The sequence below is a fragment of the Colobus angolensis genome, unplaced genomic scaffold (assembly GCF_000951035.1).
Source record: "Colobus angolensis palliatus isolate OR3802 unplaced genomic scaffold, Cang.pa_1.0 Scaffold455, whole genome shotgun sequence".
Taxonomy (NCBI): Eukaryota; Metazoa; Chordata; class Mammalia; order Primates; family Cercopithecidae; genus Colobus; species Colobus angolensis.
The window spans coordinates 19,428-41,592 of NW_012117988.1; the positions used below are offsets into that span (position 1 = coordinate 19,428).

The 22,165-nt window shown below is 41.6% G+C and overlaps 1 protein-coding gene across 1 annotated transcript in view; it reads left to right on the forward strand.

The window, feature by feature from the left end:
• Positions 1 to 21,918, forward strand: part of LOC105523238 (angiopoietin-1 receptor) — a gene marked incomplete at its 5' end in the record, with an annotated part of 37,519 nt that extends 15,601 nt beyond the window's left edge. The window contains 9 exons of the mRNA XM_011958018.1: positions 533 to 743; positions 3,049 to 3,159; positions 6,516 to 6,706; positions 7,250 to 7,363; positions 9,987 to 10,057; positions 11,074 to 11,114; positions 11,909 to 12,005; positions 19,967 to 20,066; positions 20,903 to 21,918. Of these exons, the coding sequence (XP_011813408.1) occupies positions 533 to 743; positions 3,049 to 3,159; positions 6,516 to 6,706; positions 7,250 to 7,363; positions 9,987 to 10,057; positions 11,074 to 11,114; positions 11,909 to 12,005; positions 19,967 to 20,066; positions 20,903 to 20,977 (1,011 nt within the window). The remainder of the gene's footprint in view (positions 1 to 532; positions 744 to 3,048; positions 3,160 to 6,515; positions 6,707 to 7,249; positions 7,364 to 9,986; positions 10,058 to 11,073; positions 11,115 to 11,908; positions 12,006 to 19,966; positions 20,067 to 20,902) is intronic.
• Positions 21,919 to 22,165: the final 247 nt, after the last annotated feature.

A 22,165-nucleotide genomic window follows, 5' to 3' on the forward strand; every position in this document is an offset into this window, starting at 1 on the left:
GGGTTTGGCTCTAAGCTTCAGTCATCTTGTGGCCAGAATAGACTTAGAGATTCTAAGCCTTACTACGAGAGAGAAAGAGTGTGCACTAAAAATAGAGTAGGATCAAGATAATGCTAAGAAATCTCTCACCGAGGCACATCCTGTGGTTGCCCCATATAGGCTCTCCAAGTTAGCTTCCAAACCAGAACTGAACACTTGTTCATTTCATAGCACTGTAGGGAACTCACGTACAACTAATGCAAGAATGGCAAACACATGGCATATGTACTGTTACTCCTTCCTCTGTCACCCTTTACAGACATTGCTAATCAACAAGCTTTTCTGAGGAGGCCCAGAATTGTGCCCGTGCAGCCCTGTGGGCAGCTGGTTTATCAGGGCAGGCCTGTGTGATGAAAACCTATTTCCCTTTCCAGTCTAGAATTAAATATACTATTTCTTTTTTCATCTGGTATGGATGCCAACCAGAAGACATTATGCCCCTTAGAATTATGAAAAATCCTGACACAAAATGATGAAATAATTATTTTTCCAGAGGGAAGAACCAGCTGTGCAGTTCAACTCAGGAACTCTGGCCCTAAACAGGAAGGTCAAAAACAACCCAGATCCTACAATTTATCCAGTGCTTGACTGGAATGACATCAAATTTCAAGATGTGATCGGGGAGGGCAATTTTGGCCAAGTTCTTAAGGCGCGCATCAAGAAGGATGGGTTACGGATGGATGCTGCCATCAAGAGAATGAAAGGTCAGTGGTTGACCAGATAGAGTCAGCATTGCATGAGGGTGTGGAGAAAACCTGATTTCCTGCTGATTCTTTCCTCTACGGTCTTACAAAAAATTCGCATGGTATCAGACATAGTTGTTATTTGCAACTGAAGACTATGCTTCCTTTGAAGTTGAGCCTGTGATAGGTTATGAATACAAAGGCAGGAGCCATTTAAACATCACTGCTTGATTCACTGGGCTGTGATACTATAGATTCTTGGTCATATACAGCTAACTTTTGGGGAGCATTGTTGTTTCTCTTAATGCAGTGCCTCTCAAAATGGAGTGTGCATCAGAATCACCTGGAAGGCTTGTTTAAAAACAAACTCTTGGGTCCTACCCCACAATTTCTGACTCAGTAAGTCTAGGGCAGGGCCACAGAATCTGCATTTTTCATTAGTTTTCCAGTGATGCTATCTTGTGGGTTTGGGGACCACATTTTGCACACCACAGTCTTCATAGGTTAACTGTATATAAGTTCCTGGGGACACTGTTAGAAATGCATTCACTTGGGTTTCTTCTACTCCTTATTTGACTACACCTGAATTTCTTGGGTAGCATATGAAAATCTGTTCTTGAGTGGCTTTCTCTGTGGTTCCTCTGTACACTCAAGTTTGCAGAGAAAACCACTGATTTAAGGTCATAAGAACTAAATCTTTTCCAGCTTTGTTCATCTCAAGACTGTTTGGTACCTACCCATCTAATAATATTTGATAGTAAATATCTTCAGAGAAAGCAGAATGACTAGTTAGCTGGCATATTAGCTAGCTATCTTCTCTTCTGTGTGAAAGAGCAGTTTGTGTAAGACTTGACTGTGAGGCTGCACTATTGATTTTACAAAATACAGGCTTGGAATGTGATGCATTAAAGCAGAGAATGTGATGAACTATTATCATTGTGCAGCTGCATCTTAAGAGCTCTTTAAGGATGCTGACAGTTTTTTTTGGACCACAATATTGAGTCTGTGAATTAACTCTAAATATTATTAAATCATCTCTGCTTTCTGCATTGTTAAGAAGACTAACAAAACAAAATATCTATGATTAGAAACAGCAATATGGTTCTTTAAAAACAATACAAACTACTTGCAAAATAGCCAGAAATCCCTTTTCTGTTTTGCTACTTTTGTCACAGGGAGTTTTGGGGAGCAGTGAGGATAGTGAGAGGAGAGGGGTGTAGAATCTTATGAAGGCAGTTTTTATTGGGCTCTATTGTGAGCCTGATTTTCTGTCTTGTGCCCATGTGAAGAGGGAAAACAGCTTAATAAGACATCAGGGCTGATAAATCCTGCAGGCAAAGCAGTGCATCCAAAGAAGGGCAGTTACTGAATAAAGCGGCCAAACTCACTATGAAGAACTTCTTTAAAAAAAATTCCCAAGATATTGACCCTCAGTGAGGCTTCTGTAGTATGAGCAGAGCACTTGACTTATGAATACCATTGGCCCCTCGTGAGATGATTGTCACAGTTTCTAAGCATGAGCAGCCATGTTTATGGCCACCAGCACCCCACTCCTACCCTTGCCACCCAATGTGGTTTTTTAAAAAACAATAATAGCTCATTGTCCCTGACTCAAGACTGATCAGTTTATGCACCAACCAATAGCCTTCTCTTCATTCTGGTGCTTGGTGGGTTCTCCCTCTGGTTAAAGTGCTAGTGGAGAGACAAGGCAGAAAGAATAAAGGCAGACGCAACTCAGTTTCCTGATTCCCATGCAACTTCCATAAGATACCATTTGGATTTGATTTATTTAGCTCAGTCAACCAGATTGAGACTGGTTTGTAAAAAATAAGTTACAATTAATGAATAAAGATGCATGCATTATTGGCGATGTTTCATGGAAACTGGTTGTATTCCTCAGTTGTCTCTGGATGGTAGATTTAGTTGGAAGAGCTAAAATCTAAAAGATGGTACAGTTCCACCTCTACCAAGTAATTTACCTGAGGATCTGGGAGCTTAAACAAGAAAACTTTTAGAGTGGTGGTTCTCATCCATAGGCATTTGGCAATATCTGGAAACATTTTTGACTAGCTATTGACATCTAGTTGGTAGAGGCCAGGATGGCTGCGAAACACCCTACCATGCACAGGACAGGCCCCTGCAAACGAATTGTCAGCCCAGTGTCAATAGTGCCAAGGCTGAGAATCTCTACTTTAGACTAATCTCTTTGGTTGTATATAGTTGATGGTGACTGAGGGCACCTGAAGTTTCTTGGGGGGCAGGACAGGACAGCTGATTCTGAAAAGGTGTAACAAATAAGAATCACAACCCTTGACTTTCTTCCCAGAATATGCCTCCAAAGATGATCACAGGGACTTTGCGGGAGAACTGGAAGTTCTTTGTAAACTTGGACACCATCCAAACATCATCAATCTCTTAGGAGCATGTGAACATCGAGGTAAGATGCTCTTTTCCTGTCTTTCCTGCCAGAGTTTTTAGAAAACAGACAAATTCCATATTGATATAAGGAAAGATAATGATCTTAAGAATGTTGCCTATTTTTTTTTAAAGTTGCATCTTCTATCTGAATGTCTGTCTAGTCCCATTTATAGATTGTGCTGTGGTTTGCCTTATTTTTGGAGGGAAGTGCCGAGGCTGGACTATTTAGCTTCTGGTGTGGTTCAGCCATTACTGCCCAAAGGTATTCATGGCTCCTACCTGCCCCATCCTTGGCCATCCAGAGGTTTTCTCCACTACTACTACTACTGCTCAAGTATAGTAGGGGAGCCCCCACCATCAACTTCTTCTTAATTGCCTACCTTTACATTTTTCCTGGAAACCCAGGGAATTGGTATTCTGAATGTTAAAAAGCCATGAATGCCAGCAATCTACTATAATATGAAAATTAAGGATAGTTGGATTTTAAAAATAATTATAAGAAGCTTTCATGAGATAGTGCTTTGTTTTTATCCAGAATACTTTCATGTACGATTACAATGGAGCTTTACAACTATTCTGTGTTGCACATGCATTTAAAGTTAAATTTATGTTATTCAAATGTTTACTGAGTACTTTCTATTGTAATGCGTGTCATTAGTGGTGAGTGAGTAGGTAACGACAAAAATCATCTATGGGTTTACCTCTGCATGCTGCATGGCCTTGTAGTTCTGAATCTCTGCTTAAACTTCATTTCTCATGGAAAAGTTTGCTCCCATAAAAAGCTCCATGCAGTAATTATTTACAAACTTGACAGCCTCTTGTTGACTTTGCAGCACAAACACCAACAATAGAAAAGAGACTACTTCCATTTCCTCAATTTATTAAACTAAAAATACTGGTGCTTCAAATAATTTATCATTCTATGATCCAATAAGGGTATAATTCTGAAAGCCAGATCATGTCCCTTAGGTTAAATAATGAAGTAATGACATTTATTTTTTGAGCTACTTCCTGAAAACAGTAATCAGCATGGCACAGGAGTATAAATGAAAGTTACACATACACACACACCCTGCTGTCCTTGCTGACACCACTCCCACAAACATGGTGAGTGTTCTTAAAACCCGCCTGACTTTCTGTACAAACCCCACAAATGACACAGTACAAAAGGCCAAGGATTCTCTGGATGCCCAGGGAAAGTGGGGTTATGACAGGAAGCCAAGTGGCTGTGGTGGACAGACTAAACCAGTTTTCCCGAAAAAGGCTAAAACTACAAAGAAGACTGTGCTGAGGTTTTAGTGTGTTGACCCCACTGCAGATCTAGGAGAATGCTGGCTATTAAGGGATCCAGGCACTTTGCACTAGGAGGAGATAAGAAGAGAAATGGCCAAGTGATCCAGTTCTAAGTTTCATCTTTTGTTTTATTCTGAAGATAGTAAAATCTTGAGGTTACGTTTACTTCATCTGGTTGCGATTGGTCTTTTGGGAGAGAATAAACCACAATATTAATGCAGTTTCCTTAATGGGGAAAAAGAACGCAACAACAAAACTATATCCCTTAAAATTTTGCTTTGTCATCACATTAGCACATAGTTAGTTGGCTCTTAAAATTTTAAGATAGGCCGGGCGTGGTGGCTCACGCCTGTAATCCCAGCACTTTGGGAGGCCAAGGTGGGCAGATCACGACATCAAGATATTGAGACCATCCTGGCCAACCAGCATGGTGAAACTCCATCTCTACTAAAAATACAAAAATTAGCTGGGCATAGTGGTGCATGCCTGTAGTCCCAGCTACTCAGGAGGCTGAGGCAGGAGAATCACTTGCACCTGGGAGGTAGAGGTTGCAGAGAGCTGAAGTAGCACCACTGCACTTCAGCCTGGGCAACAGAGTGAGACTCGGTCTCAAAAAAAAAAAAAAAAAATATATATATATATATATACACACACACTAAATTATTTACCTTAATTTATCTTTATTAATAGATATTAAAATTATTTTAGAATAATTCAGCAAAGATGTGAGAAAGCACATGTATACCATAATTTAGGTCTAACTTTCATTATAGTGCAACAGGATTCAATACTAGAAGATTTCTTTTTTTGTTAGAATTTCAATTTCTTAGAATATCTTTCAAGCTTTCTTTTTTTGAGACAGGGTCTCACTCTGTTGCTCAGTCTGCAGTGTAGTAGCACAATGTCAGCCTACTGCAACCTCCTCTTCCCTGGGCTCAAGCAATCCTCCCACTTCAGCCTAAGTACTCCCAAGTAGCTGGGACTACAGGGATGCACCACCATGCTTGGCTAATTTTTATTTTCTTTTTATTTTTTGTAGAGATTAGGTCTCAGTATACTGCCCAGGCTGGTCTCAAATTCCTGGGCTCAAGCAGTCCATCTACCTTGGCCTGCCAGAGTGCCGGGATTACAAGTGTGAGCCACTGCACTGGGCTTCAAGTTCTAATTCATACAACATTTTAAATACATGGTTTACCCAAAAAATTCTTTAAAAAAACAGTAAAATAACTTTACATTTTACTAGGTATAAATGTCAATGTTTTTAGCAAAGTAAATTCCCTTTAAAAAAATTTTGTAAGGGGATAATTTATTTTTTAAAAATTCCAAGAAAACAAAAGTAACAAAACTGGGCAAATAACTTTCTATTAAAAAAAAAAAAGAGAGAGAAAAATGATTTGGAACAAAAAAGTGACAATGAACTATAGGTTTTTCTAGGAGCTATTGTTTTATTGTTTCCTAAAAGCTTGAGTTTTCTGGTTTCTTGAAGCAAAATGCAATCTTTGAAACTAACTTCTGGTGACCAGAGACCCAATCAGCAATATGGTGACTTAGTATGGGTTTTAAGGAGGAGTAGAAGGCAGGAGAGAAAGTTACATGTTGTGGCTCCTTCCACACAGATATTTAATTGTTTAAAAATAATAACAGCCTCAGGAATAGCTAGAGGCAGACTGGAATAACATGCCTGGCTCATATTAGCTCCTTGATCAAAATGGAATGCAAATGAAAAGGTGATGTGAAGAACGTGTCTGAGATCTGGAAGACAGTGCTTTGACTCATCTACTGTTATTACTGACTGGGTAAAAGCATTTCAGGAAGCCCTCTCTGTGAGTGCATGTTTGGAAGGAATGGAGAGGGAGTGGGAAGGAGCAAAACCAAGCGTTCCAGCCTGGCCCCCTTTGAGTACTGCAGGAAGATGTCACCTATCTTCCTCCTGTCCCCCAGTGCTCCCTCGGTGGTGTTACTAGATGTGTTTTGTTTAGACAAAATGGAGTTTATAGGCAATTCCCACAGCACATCTCTTAAATGTCACAGCTGTTCAGGGCCACTGATCCGATGAGTCAATGCGCTCTTCCTTCCCCACAGGCTACTTGTACCTAGCCATTGAGTATGCGCCCCATGGAAACCTTCTGGACTTCCTGCGCAAGAGCCGTGTGCTGGAGACGGACCCAGCATTCGCTATTGCCAATAGCACTGCGTCCACACTGTCCTCCCAGCAGCTCCTCCACTTTGCTGCCGACGTGGCCCGGGGCATGGACTACCTGAGCCAAAAACAGGTTTGTTTAGAGGAACTCGCTTTGAATATCTTTCCTCTGGAGTGCCCTCTAAAGTCAGTTTCAATGTTTGTAGGGTCTGTCAACCTCTCTTCTTTAACTCCTTAAAATCTCCCTCATTTTAATCTCTTTGTGAATAGTCCATCTATTTAAATAAAAATTAATACTGACAATATGTTTAGCAATTTTCATAAATGTGAAAATTTCATAATTTTCATAAGATGTAGCGAGGTACCTTAAGCTCTCTTAGCCTGGTTTGCCTCTAAATCATGTGCAGCAACAGACACGCTACATTACAGCTGGAGGATTTAACAGCCTGTGTTTTTTATTTGTTCATTTTCTGAAATTCTTCTGCCAAGATGTGGTGTGTCATTCGGCAGAATCCATTCCATTACCAGGGAATTTTGGAGGGGAACTTTAAGGGGAACTGGATTGTGCCTTTTTAAAATCCTTTTTTATGCTATTGTTTTCTTTCCTATTCCCCAAAGTTTTCAGCCCTGGGGCTTTCATTAGGCTGAAAATACATAATGTTTTCAAAACTTTCAGTTTATCCACAGGGATCTGGCTGCCAGAAACATTTTAGTTGGTGAAAACTATGTGGCAAAAATAGCAGATTTTGGATTGTCCCGAGGTCAAGAGGTGTATGTGAAAAAGACAATGGTAAGTACAGGACACGGACACTGATCGCATCCTTTCCAAGGTACTCCCCGCTCTCCTGATGTCGCTTCTGAGACTGTCGGTGCTCTGTGGTGACTAAAGCATCTGACTGTGTGTCCCAGTAGATACTGTGTGCCCTGGGAAACATTCTTTCTAAATGTTCGTTCCTAACATGGTTGCAGCGTCTGTATTACTAATGAAGAAGGCACTGTCATGTGTGACCAAGTGATTGAATATTCAAGCCTAGTGGTTTGCGGTCTTGGTTCTATCCAGTTCAGACCCCAAGGCATCTCACTCAGAAACCTCTGAGGAGCTTGCACAATCCCCTTTCATGCACAGCCGATGTAGCAAGGAAAAATATTAACATATTTTCCAAGAATCAAGGAAACAAACTAAATGATTTCTAAATCACCAGGAGGCTCTATAGAGAAATTCATAACTTCTACAGGCTCATCTAAGATTTCTCTCTTCACTGAAACTTCAGTGGTCACTGTTCAAGCCCCAAATCCACTCTCCCAAACAGTAATATTTTATCTTTAAGTACAAGATTGCAGGAGAACCTAACCATACAGTCTTAGAGGAAGAGAGATACTCATTCTGCTTTTGGTGCCCAGTCGAGAATCACATAGTCCTAGAAGAAGTACCACATCCCTGCATGTCAGAGCTGTGTGGAGGAAATATCACCATCCTCTGTTTTCCTTGGGTGGGCAGAACACAGGGCCTCAGGGATGACAAGCCCTGCAGCCTTTCCATGTGTCTGGCAGATCTACTCTGATCTACTCTGGTGGATGGCTCTCCCTTTTTTAGGTCTGATGAACATTACTTTGGCCCAGCTTTCCTGGGATGGCTCCAGTTGTCATGAGATATAGGCAGTCTTTTTGTTTTTGTGGGCACACCAAATTGTCTCTTAGCAAGGCTCAGGTTCCTGTATTTATTCTCAATTCCAGGCTTCCTTTATTTTCATCACACTTATTTAGTTACTGAGAAGATAAAACAATACTCAAGGACATTTTTGAAAGGAAATCACCCATAATTCACCACCTTGGCATATATATTTTTTTCATTTTTGGCTTATTGCCTTCCATAGCATACATCCTTGCACATAGCTACAACCACAGTGAACATAATCATTTTGGATCTTTCCACTCTCTTTTCTGATGAGGGTGTGAAGTGGGGTCCCTTTGGCTCTTCGAGGGCCCTGCATGCTTATCAACATAGCACTTTCAGAAGCCACGTGTGCCTCCGAGGGCTGGCTTCCAGGTGATGCTTTTCTCCCTAACCTTTTCAGACCCACTCAAGGCAGATGCTTCTCTGGAGCAGGGGTGGACTTGTTTTCTTAAAGAAGCAGAATCCATCACTCACCTACCTACTCCAGCTCTCCCAACTCCTCCCTGACCACCTGGTGTCCTCAAATCTCCTTCCTGAAATCCTTTTTCCTGCTTTACTCCAGCGCTTGGGGGATGTGGGTACCCTGGGTGAGAAGGTGGAGGGATAACACAGGTTAACCCCACAACCTACCCTTTCTATTTGGATGCTCTCCTCAGCTCCCCAAGACTAGCATGGGTTTGCTTGGCATTTCATAAAGGGCAGTGATTTCTGCAATATTGGGGTTATTTACAAGGGGAGAGCACCTATCAGCGCTTGACTTGATCTTACGATAGACTAAACAGGGTAAAGGTATTCTTTAGCACCTTGGGGCTGGGGAGGAAAGGGCCAGGTTGAGGGAAGGGGGAAGAAAGAAAGATTGGAGAGGAGCAAGTTCCCTGCAAGAAGGATGCAGTGTAGCAAGTTCGGACAAATCTCTGGGAGGGAGGGATCAACCTCTTGATGACCAACCTTATGATTCTTGAATGAGTAGATAGGAAGGGAGCCCCAAATCATAGAGACTTTGAGGAAACCAGGAATAAAACTTTAAAGTCAAGCTTTACAACGTCCAGGCACATCTCATTTTGCCTAGCCTGGGATCAGTAAGCCAAGGTATGGGGACAGCCTGGAGGCAGTCAGGACCAGCATCCAAAGTATCGGTATGTGTCTCCAAACCCAACGTAAACTACACTATGTAAGCTACAAATCATCTCAATCTCTACTGTTATATATGCACACTGTTCCCCTCGTCTAGAGATGCTCTTTCCTCTCCCATCCACCTAATGACACCTAAACATCTTACAGAACCATGCTGGGATGTCCCGTCCTCTGGAGAATCTCCCTCCATCATCTCCAGGCACAGTTGTTCTCTTCACCCTACCCCAGTGCCTCCATTTCCCTTTTCCACATGATTAATACAGTTACATTCTCACTCAGTGTCTATGCCTGTCTCCCCTTTCAAACCTCAGAGTGCCTCTGAGGGCTATAAGGTGAATAAGGAATGACTGACTATCATGCGTGCACACTCACACTTCAATTCATATAAAATGCTGAACCCTGAAGATAAATAGGACTTACGCTATTTGCATGTTTTGAAATTTGAAAACACACATGTAGCTGGGACATACACAAAGCAATGATGTCTGAGTCTGCCCTGCCTATGAGGTTCCCGATGGGCTTTGTGGAGCCACAGCTCAGGCAGGCTGAGAGCCTCATAAAGACCCTGTCCCACTTAAGTGACATCTCACTTTGTTCTCTCCAGGGAAGGCTCCCAGTGCGCTGGATGGCCATCGAGTCACTGAATTACAGTGTGTACACAACCAACAGTGATGTGTGAGTAAGCTGCTTATTGCCAAGGGATTTTTTTTTTTTCCCTCCCAGAAACATATATATTTGACAGGTTTTAAAAAGAAGGAGGAATGTCCTGTACCTCCTGGGAACAAAGGTAACCAAAAAACCCAGGAAATAAAGTAATAGAATAAAGCCACAGAGTAGACAGTTTCCAGAGTGCAGAATCACTGGTGGCAGGTTTTGGATTTCCCTCTGCATAGTGAAGTTGTGTATTCTGCATTGTGCTTCGAGTTGTGAATTCTTGGACTCAACAGGAAGAAGGCACATACTGGCCTTCCTGTGGCTCCTCTCCCAGACCTAGATCAGAGGAAGCAATCCAGAATAGCTGCTGGGGACAAAATAAGGCCAGACAGTGGGGGGCGTCTCTGCTTGCAGCCTGCAGTGATGCATCAGAGGCTGGCGGTAGAGGGAAGGGGGGGCTTGAGATTTAGGTCATCTTGCCCTGCACCCCATTTCCAGGATGAAAAGCCAAGGCCACAAGAGGGGTGGTGACTTTTCCAAGGGGTTTTGCTGATGCCTGGGGATGAAGAGGGGGTGGGCAACTGCTGTGTCTTCACTGTGTGCAAGGTGCTTTTTATGTTTCTCTGCATAACTTTGAGGCAGGGATTATTGTCCCCACTTTTGTAAGAATATACTAAGAGGTCCCAGGAGGTTCAGCGACTTTTTCCAGGTCACATAAGTATTGGATGGCAGAGACTGGATTTAACTCAGATCTGTCAAGCTTCAGAACAAATTTCATCTGTTTTGGACAGTACCACCTTGGAGTCTGTAGTTAAAGTGATTTGGGGGCTCTGGCAAAGTGAACACTATTTCTTTGTTGTAACCCTTCCATTGAGCTAAGAGGAGAGAAACGCACACTGTGTGCAATGGCTTATCCTAGGATGTAGACGTCACATTTCCTTTTCTCAGAAAGGGTGGGTCTCCCTGGCTTTGGGGGCAGGAAAGTGAGTGGTGACTCCATTTGCTGATCGTTGGTTTCACACTTGTCCCTCCTGCAGATGGTCCTATGGTGTGTTACTATGGGAGATTGTCAGCTTAGGTGAGTATCATCTATGTTATATATTTTCTGGCATGTATATTTTAACAATTTCATGTATACTGATCCTAGTTTTATCAATATTGCATATTTAAAAAAACTAGAAGACACTACACAGAAAGGTAATAATTTTATTCTTCATGCTTTTTAATGTGGCACATACACACCATGGAATACTATGCAGCCATAAAAAAGAATGAGTTCACGTCCTCTGCAGGGACATGGATGCAGCTGGAAACCATCCTCCTCAGCAAACTAACACAGGAACAGAAAACCAAACACCACATGTTCTCACTCATAAGTGGGAGTTGAACAATAATAACATGTGAACACAGGGAGGGGAACATCACACACCAAGGCCTGTCGGGGGGAAGGAGAGAATAAGGACAAATACCTAATGCATGCGGGCCTTAATGAGGGGTCAATAGGTGCAGCAGACCACCGTGGCACATGTGACAAACCTGCACGTTTTGCACATGTATTCTCAGAAAAAAAGGTTAATATTATTGGTATAATAGATGTGCTGTGTGTGGGGAGACTTAGGGAAGAGAATTGGCACTGAATTGAGGAAGCCGGGGGTGGTTCCTTCCCCTGAAGCAGTGATGATGCTTTGGCATACTCTTTAGTGTAAGTCCAGTTTTGATGAGTGGTGGGTTTGCCAAGAGAGGCATGCAGCATGTTCACTCTCCTGTGACATACCATGTCTTCCTCCTGGCCCCTTAGCTTTAGAACCCCTGGACAGGAAGCATTGCTTTTCATGCCAGAGAGGACTTAGAGTGGCACTGTTTGTCTTCCAGGAGGCACACCCTACTGCGGGATGACTTGTGCAGAACTCTATGAGAAGCTGCCCCAGGGCTACAGACTGGAGAAACCCCTGAACTGTGATGATGAGGTGTAAGTCAGGCCTCATCCTGGGGCTATTTTGTCTTAACTTCCTTCCTCTTGTGTGTTTCTGGGGCTAGCTGACTTTAACAAAGTTAACTGGTATACACAAACACCTACACACAGAGATCCCAAATAGGTGAATAAAAGTGGGGGGTTCCCAGTACTAATACTGTTATGTAGTACACAAGGAGTATTAGCTTTACAGACATAGAAATTTAGGAGGCATTTAATGATTCTCGGGAAGGTTGAAATGAGGAAGGGCAACAAATGTAGAAAATCCTGAAATAAATTCGTGAAGTTTTTCATTAAGATTTCAAAGCTGTTCATTAAGAAAGATACATTTTTGGGCTGGCAAGATGGCTGAAAAGGAACAGCTCTGGTCTGCAGCTCCCAGCGAGATCAACTCAGAAGGCAAGTGATTTCTGCATTTCCAACTGAGGTACCCAGCTCATCTCATTGGGACTGGTTAGAAAGTGGGTGCAGCCCACGGAGGGTGAGCTGAAGCAGGGTGGGGTGTCACCTCACCCAGGAAGTACAAGGGGTCGAGAAACTCTGCTGGGAGGAATGGTGCATTCCAGCCCAGATACTAAGCTTTTCCCACCGTCTTTGCAACCCGCAGAAGAGGAGATTCCCTCTGGTGCCTATGCCAACAGGGCCATGGGTTACAAGCACAAAACTGGGTGGCCGTTTAGGGAGACACTGAGCTAGCTGCAGGAGTTTTTTTTTTTAGCTTTTTTTCCTTGCCCCAGTGGCACTTGGAACACCAGAGAGACAGAACCATTCACTCCCCTGGAAAGGGAGCTGAAGCCAGGGAGCCAAGTAGTCTAGCTCAGTGGATCCCACCCAGCTAAGATCCACTGGCTTTAAATTCTTTGCTGCCAGCACAGCAGTATGAAGTCAACCTGGGATGCTCCAGCTTGGTTGGGGGAGGGGTATCCCTGATTACTGAAGCTTGAGTAGGCTGTTTTCTCCTCACAGTGTAAACAAAGCCCCAGGGAAGTTCAAACTGGGCAGAGCCCACCAAGCTCTGCAAAGCCACTGCGTCTCTAGATTCCTGCTCTCTGGGCAGGGCATCTCTGAAAGAAAGGCAGCAGCACCAGTCAAGGGCTTATAGATAAAACTCCCATCTCCCTGGGACAAAGTACCTAGTGGTAGGGGCCGCTATTGGCATAGCTTCAGCAGACTTAAATGTTCCTGCCTGCCACCTCTGAAGAGAGCACCAGATCTCCCAGCACAGCACTCAAGCTCTGCTAAGGGACAAACTGCCTCCTCAAGTGGGTCCCTGACCCCTGTGCCTCCTGACTGGGAGACACCTCCTAGCCCAGCAGGGGTTGACAAGACACCTCCTACAGGAGAGCACTGGCTGGCGTCTGGCAAGTGCCCCTCTGGGACAAACCTTCCATAGGAAGGAACAGGCAGTGATCTTTGTTGTTTTGCAGCCTCTGCTAGTGCTACCCAGGCAGACAGGGTCTGCAGTGGACCTCCAGCCAACTCCAGCAGACCTTCAGCAGAGGGGCCTGACTGTCAGAAGGAAAACAAACAGGACCTCCACACCAAAACCCCATCCGAAGATCACAGGTAGATAAATCCACAAAAATGGGGGGAAACCAGTGCAAAAAGGCTGAAAATTCCAAACACCAGAACGCCTCTTCTCCGTCAAAGGATCACAACTCCTCGCCAGCAAGGGAACAAAACTGAATGGAGAATGAGTTTGACAAATTGACAGAAGTAGGCTTCAGAAGGTGGGTAATAACAACCTCCTTCAAGCTAAAGGAGCATATTCTAACCCAATGCAAGGAAGCTAAGAACATTGATAAAAGGTTAGATGAATTGCAACTAGAATAACCAGTTTCTAGAGAAGAAGATAAATGACCTGATGGAGCTAAAAAACACAGCATGGAAGCATACACAGTAGCAGTAGCTGAATGGATCCAGTGGAAGAAAGGATATCAGATATTGAAGATAAACTTAAATAAAGCATGAAGACAAGATTAGAGAAAAAAATGAAAAGGCATGACCAAAGCCTCCAAGAAATATGGGACTATGTGAAAAGACCAAACCTATGTTTGATTGGTGTACCTGAAAGTGACAGGGAGAACGAAACCAAGCTGGAAAACACTCATCAGGCTATTATCCAGGAGAACTTCCCCAACCTGGTAAGACTGGTCAGCATTCAACTGAGGAAATACAAAGAACACCACAAAGATACTCCTCGAGAAGAACAACCCCAAGACACATAATCATCAGATTAATCAAGGTTGAAATGAAAGAAAACATGTTAAGTGCAGCCAGAGAAAGGTCAGGTTACCCACAAAGGGAAGCCCATCAGACTAACAGCGAACCTGCAAGCCAGAAGAGAGTGGGGGCCAGTATTCAACGTTCTTAAAGAGAAGAATTTTCAACCCAGAATTTCATATCCAGCCAAACTAAGCTTCATAAGTGAAGGAGAAATAAATCCTTTACAGCCAAGCAAATGCTAAGGGATTTTGTCACCACCAGGCCTGCCTTACAAGAGCTCCTGAAGGAAGCACTAACATGGAAAGGAAAACCTGGTAGCAGCCACTGCAAAAATACACCAAAATCTAAAGACCATGGATGCTACAAAGAAACTGCATCAACTAACAGGCAAAATAACCAGCTAGCATCATAATGACAGGATCAGATTCACACATAATAATATTAACCTTAAATGTAAATGGGCTGAATGCCCCAACTAAAAGACACAGACTGGGAAATAGGATAGAGTCAAGACCCATCAGTCTGCTGTATTCAGGAGACCCATCTCACGTGCGCACACACAGGCTCAGAATAAAGGGATGGAGGAATATTTACCAAGCAAATGGAAAGCAAAATAAAGCAGGGGTTGCCATCTGATAAAACAGATTTTAAACCAACAAAGATCAAAAGAGAAAAAGAAGGCCATTACATAATGGTAAAGGGATCAATACAACAAGAAGAGCTAACTATCCTAAATATATATGTACCCAATACAGGAGCACCCAGATTAATAAAGCAAGTTCTTTGAGACTTACCAAGAGACTTAGACTGCCACATAATAGTGGGAGACTTTAACTCCCCACTGTCAATATTAGACAGATCAACAAAACAGAAAATTAACAAGGATATTCAGGACTTCAACTCATCTCTGGAACAAGTGGACCTAATAGACATCTACAGAACTCTCCACCCCAAATCAACAGAATATATGTTCTTCTCAGCACCTCATTGCAGTTACTCTAAAATTGACCACATAATTGAAGGTAAAACATTCCTCAGCAAATCCAAAAGAACGGAAACCATAACAGTCTCTCTGACCACAGAGCAATCAAATTAGAACTCAGGATTAAGAAACTCACTCAAAACCACACAATTACATGGAAACTGAACAACCTGCTCCTGAATGACTACTGGGTAAATAACGAAATGAAGGCAGAAATAAAGATGTTCTCTGAAACCAGTGAGAACAAAGACAAAACATACCAGAATCTCTGGGACACATTTAAAGCAGTGTGTAGAGGGACATTTATAGCACTAAATGCCCACAAGAGAAAGCAGGAAAGACCTAAAATCGACACCCTAACATCACAATTAAAAGAACTAGAGAAGCAACAGCAAACAAATTCAAAAGCTAGCAGAAGACAAGAAATAACTAAGATCAGAGCAGCAGTGAAGGAGATAGACACAAAATATCCTTCAAAAACATCAATGAATCCAGGAGCTGGTTTTTTGAAAAGATCAACAAAATAGACTGCTAGCCAGACTAATAAAGAAAAGGGAGAAGAATCAAATAGATGCAATAAAAAATGGTAAAGGAGATATCACCACCAATCCCATAGAAATATAAACTACCATGAGAGAATACTATAAATTCCTGGACACATACACCCTCCTATGTCTAAACCAGGAAGAAGTCAAATCCCTGAATAGACCAATAAAAATTCTGAAATTGAGGCAGTAATGAATAGCTTAAAAAGTGTCCAGGACCAGGTGGATTCACAGCCGAATTCTACCAGAGGTACAAAGAGGAGCTGGTACCATCCCTTCTGAAACTATTCCAAACAATAGAAAAAGAGGCATCTTTACTAACTCATTTTATGAGGTCAGCATCATCCTGATACCAAAACCTGGCAGAGACACAACAAAAAAGAAAATTTCAGGCCAATATCCCTGATGAACATTGATGCTAAAATCCTCAATAAAATATTGGCAAACCAAATCCAGCAGCACATCCATCATGATGAAGTCGGCTTCATCCTTGGGATGCAAGGCTGGTTCAACAGACGTGAATCAATAAACATAATCCATCATCTAAACAGAACCAATGACAAAAACCACATGATTATCTCAATAGATGCAAAAAAGCCTTCAAGGAAATTCAACACCCCCTCAGGCTAAAAACTCTCAGTAAACTAGGTATTGATGGAATGTATCTCAAAATAATAAGAGCTATTTATGACAAACCCACAGCCAATATCATACTGAATGGGAAAAAGCTGGACACATTCCCTTTGAAAACTGGCCTAAGACAAGGATGCCTTCCCTTACCACTCCTATTCATCAACATAGTATTGGAAGTTCTGGACAGGGCAATCAGGCAAGATAAAGATATTAGGTTATTCAAGTAGGAAGAGAGGAAGTCAAATTGTCTGTTTGCAGATGACGTGACTGTGATTTAGAAAACCCCATTGTCTCAGCCCAGATAAGCAACTTCAGCAAAGTCTCAGGACACAAAATCAATGTGCAAAAATCACAGCATTCCAATACACCAATAACAGACAAACAGCCAAATCATGAGTGAACTCCCATTCATAACTGCTACAAAGAGAATAAAATACCTAGGAATACAACTTACAAGGGATGTGAAGGACCTATTCAAGGAGAACTACAAACCACTGCTCAAGGAAATAAGAGGACACAAACAAATGGAAAAACATTCCAAGCTCATGGATAGAAAGAATCAATATTGTGAAAATGGCCATACTGCCCAAAGTCATTTATGGATTCAGTGCTATCCTTATCAAGCTATCACTGACTTTCTTCACAGAATTAGATAAAACTACTTTAAATTTCATATGGAACCAAAGAAGAGCCTGCATAGCCAAGATGATCCTAAGCAAAAAGAACAAAACTGAAGGCATCACACTGCCTGACTTCAAACTGTACTAGAAGGCTACAATAACCAAAACAGCATGGTACTAGTTCCAAAACAGAGATACCAAAGAAACAGGACAGAGGCCTCAGGAATAACACCACACATCTACAACCATCTGGTCTTTGACAAACCTGACACAAACAATGGGGAAAGGATTGCCTATTTAATAAATGATGTTGGGAAAACTGGCTAGCTATATGCAGAAAACTGAAACTGGACCTCTTCCTTACACCTTATACAAAAATTATCTCAAGATGGATTAAAGACTTAAATGTAAGATCTGAAACCATAAAAACCCTAGAAGAAAACTTAGACAATACCATTCAGGACATAGGCACAGGCAAAAGACTTCATGACTAAAACATCAAGAGCAATGGCAACAAAAGCCAAAATTGACAAATGGGATCTAATTAAACTAAAAAGCTTCTGCACAGCGAAAGAAACAATCATCAGAGTGAACAGGCAACCTACAGAATGGGAGAAAATGTTTGCAATCTATCCTTCTGACAAAGGACTGATATCCAGAACCCACAAAGAACTTCAACAAATTTACAAGAAAAAACAACCCCATTAAAAAGTGGGCAAAGGATATGGACAGACACTTCTCAAAAGAAGACATTTATGCAGCCAACATATGAAAAAAAGATCATCATCACTGGTCATTAGAGAAATGCAAATCAAAACCACAATGAGATACCATCTCACACCAATTAGAATGGCAATCATTAAAAAGTCAGGAAACAACAGATGCTGGAGAGGATGTGGAGAAATAGGAACACTTTTACACTGTTGGTGGGAGTGTAAATTAGTTCAACCATTGTGGAAGACAGTGTGGCAATTCCTCAAGGATCTAGAACCAGAAATACCATTTGCCCCAGCAATCCCATTACTGGGTATATACCCAAAGGGTTATAAATCATTCTACTATAAAGACACATGCACACATAGGTTTATTGTGGCACTGTTCAATGATAAACTGGATCAAGAAAATGTGGTACATATATACTATGGAATACTATGCAGCCATAAGAAAGGATGAGTTCATGTCCTTTTCAGGGACATGGATGAAGCTAGAAACTAACAAAAGAAAACCAACTCCACATGTTCTCACTCACAAGTGGGAATTGAACAGCGAGAACACATGGACACAGGGAAGGAAACATCACACACCAGGGCCTGTCGGCAGGTTGGGGGATAGGATAGCATTAGGAGAAATACCTAATGTAGATGAGGGGTTGATGGGTGCAGCAAACCGCCATGGCACTTGTATACGGATATAACAAACCTGCACATTCTCCACATGTATCACAGGACTTATAATAAAAAAAAATTTTTTTAAATAAAGATACATTTTCTTGCCTAGAACCTTGCTTCTGCTAAGATTACTTTCAAAAGTAAGATTTTTTCCAAGGGGAAATATAATGACCTGTAGTGATACCACCATTCCCAGCACTATCCATGGTAGAAGCTAACTGGCATGTCTGAAGACTACAAGGCTCTAGGTTGAACAAATAATTTATTGTCTAAATGGGGCTACTTCTAAGAGTGAGGGAGGGTGTTAATAATATCACTGGAATAAGAAGCATACATACCATCCTGGAAAAACCTGGACATAGTTGGACCATCACTAGACAGTCCCTAAAATTCTACCTTTTGAGATTCACTTCATAAGGGGTGAGAAGATTTTTTAGTCTTTAAGAAACTTATGTTAAAGTATAAGCTGTTCTGGGATATGACACCCTAAACCAATGGTTGATAGCCTTCTATGCACATAGGGTTCCCTGGAGTCATTTGTTCAGCATGTGGGCTCTTGATCCCCGCTGTCAGTCATCGATTCTATAAGTCTAGGGCAGGTTCCAGAAATCTGCATTTTAATCACACGAGGAGTTCTGAGCACAATTGAGAAAGCACTGTCTTAAGTCAATGTTTCCCAAACTATGTTCACGTGTTGTGCAAGATATAAATACATGATACAAGGGGAAAGGAGTTCTGTGGCCAATTAAGTTGGCAACTTTGTGTTAAACCTGTTGTCTTAGTCATTTCCGACTGCTGTAACAAAATACCATAAACTTGGTGGCTTATAAACAACAGAGATGTATTTCTCACAGTTCTGAAAGGTGGGAAATCCAAGATGAAAGCATTGGCAGATTTGGTGGCCATGAGCCATTTCCTGGTTCATAGATGGCCATCTTTCTGCTGTGTCCTCATGTGGTACAAGGAGCAAAAGAGCTCTTTGAGGCCTTTTCTGTAAGGGCACGAATCCATTCATGAGGGTTCTACCCTTATGACCTAATCACCTTCCAAAGGACCTACCTTCAAACACCATCACATGGTTTCAACACATGATTTTTGGGTGGCATGAACATTGAGTCCATAGCACCTGGTTAAACAGGCTTTGTTTTTAATGACAGTGCTTCTAAAAGTCCTCCCTCTTAAAGGGGGATACAATGGGTGCCATTTTACAAGTTTGAGCATGGGCCTTTTAAGAGACACTAACATTTTGAAAGATGCAGCATTCCAAGGGAAATGCTGCTATAGACACATACCCAGTTCTTTCTAGATGATTGTAATAGCTGAGGCCAAGATCCTGCAGAAACAGTACCCAGGGTAGGAACTCAATCTATGGGGAGATGAAATGGGACTTGCTTAGGGAGGTGGGAGGCCTAGTAGAAACTTCCCAGGTGCTGTACTTTTGTCTTCTGCTAGTTAAGCTTTATAACCATGCATTGGTTGGCTTCCTTCTCTTTTCTCTTTTCCTGCTATGCCCAGGACTGAAGCACAGTTATAGAATTAACCCTTTAATTCTTTGCGTTCGAAGGTTTGATCTAATGAGACAATGCTGGCGGGAGAAGCCTTATGAGAGGCCGTCATTTGCCCAGATATTGGTGTCCTTAAACAGAATGTTGGAGGAACGAAAGGTGAGTATTAAAGTCAGGCAGGAGATCTTTAATTGGAATTCCTGATGTGCCCAGGGTGGTTCATAAAAAACATTGAAACAATTGAAGAAGTTCTTCTTGACATGGCCCTAAGTATTATAGAAACAAAGGATATCCCCCAACTCCCGCAACTTGGAAGAAGTTACAATTTTGGGGTGAAATAAGATTTCTATACAGGATATAGTCATGTACACACTGGAATAACATACAGAATTAGCCTATTAGAGCTAGAAGGAATTTTAGTCATATAGCCTGACCTTTTAATTTTATAGATGAAGAAATAGACTCAGAAGTGGGTGACTTGACTGAGGACACACAGCAAGTAGACAACAGAGCTTGACCTGCAGGTTACTATGAGGAGGGTCAGGAATTCCATAAAAATTTCTAGAAGTTAGTTGGCTATACTGATCTGGGAGTCAAAAGAAAAGTAAATGTAGTTTAAAGAAATAGTCAAAACCCAAATGGTAATTCAACTAGAGATGCAGGTGAGATCACATAGAGAGATGTGAAGATGAGATTCAGACAGGGGAAGGAACCCGAGAGAAGCTGAACACATTAGGAGGTACCAATAAGACACTGTGAGAAAGGCAAGCTCAGAAACTGAGGATACAGTATTAAATCTTACTTGCAGAAGGCAAGGGGATGCATTTTAGGAAGAAAGTCATCAAATACAACAGAGGGACTGAGGACAGAAAAGTATCCCCCAAGTTCTTAGTATTTTGAGTTGAAACAAAGAAAACCAAGGTATTGCTGTAACTGCCACTGGCAGAGATGGAATCAAAGTAGCCTATGTCTCTGAACCATTCTCATTCTTCCAGACCTACGTGAATACCACGCTTTATGAGAAGTTTACTTATGCAGGAATTGACTGTTCTGCTGAAGAAGCGGCCTAGGACAGAACATCTGTATGCCCTCTGTTTCCCTTTCACTGGCATGGGAGACCCTTGACACCTGCTGAGAAAGCATGCCTCTGCCACGAGATGTGATATAGAAGTGTACATATGTGCTGTACACCTGGGACCTTCACCACTATAGATCCCATGCATGGATCTGTATAGTATGCTCTGACTCTAATAGGACTGTATATACTGTTTTGAGTAAGAATGTGCTGAAATCAGAATGCCTGTTTGTGGTTTCATATGCAATAATATATTTTTTTAAAAATGTGGACTTCACAGGAAGGCGTGAGTACAATTAGTATAATGCATAACTCATTATTGTCCTAGATATTTTGATATTTACCTTTATATTGAATGCTATTAAATGTTTTGCTGTGTCAAAGTAAAATATTGTTAATAAACCTAACAATGACCCTGATAGCACAGGTTTAGTGAGAGAAATATATGAATTCTAACAAGACATAGGTTAATATTTAAGAGACTGAAAAATCTCAGATTCCTCTCTCTCAGTTTTATCCCTCGCCTGTAGCAGCCAGTCCCATTTCATTTAGTCATGTGACCAACTGTCTTGTGTTTCCACAGCCTGCAAGTCAGTCCAGAATGCTAACATCTAAAAATAGACTTAAATCTCATTCCTTACAAGCCTAAGAATCTTTAGAGAAGTATACATAAGTTTAAGATAAAATAATGGGATTTTTTTTTCTTTTCTTTTCTCTGGTAATATTGACTTGTATATTTTAAGAAATAACAGAAAGGCTGGGTGACATTTGGGAGACATGTGACATTTATATATTGAATTAATATCCCTACATGTATTGCACATTGTAAAAAGTTTTAGTTTTGATGAGTTGTGAGTTTACTTTGTATACTGTAGGCACACTTTGCACTGTTATATCATGAGTGAATAAATGTCTTGCCTACTCACGTCTCATCCAGGAGTGTGTCTCATAGCTATTGCCACATGTCCTTATTATACTTTAAAGAAAAATGCTTTAAATTATCCATCCCTAGCACATAGAGCAGTTGGCGAGTATACTCCACTAGATATGGAATCTGAAACTCACCAGATTGAAAATTCTCCTAGAAGTGTTCTACTGCCTAGTTCTTTTTCTTGCAACAGGAAGTACACCTTTGGGAGTGTTCTAGTGTGAACCAAGGGCTTAGAATTGGAATTCCTTTTAA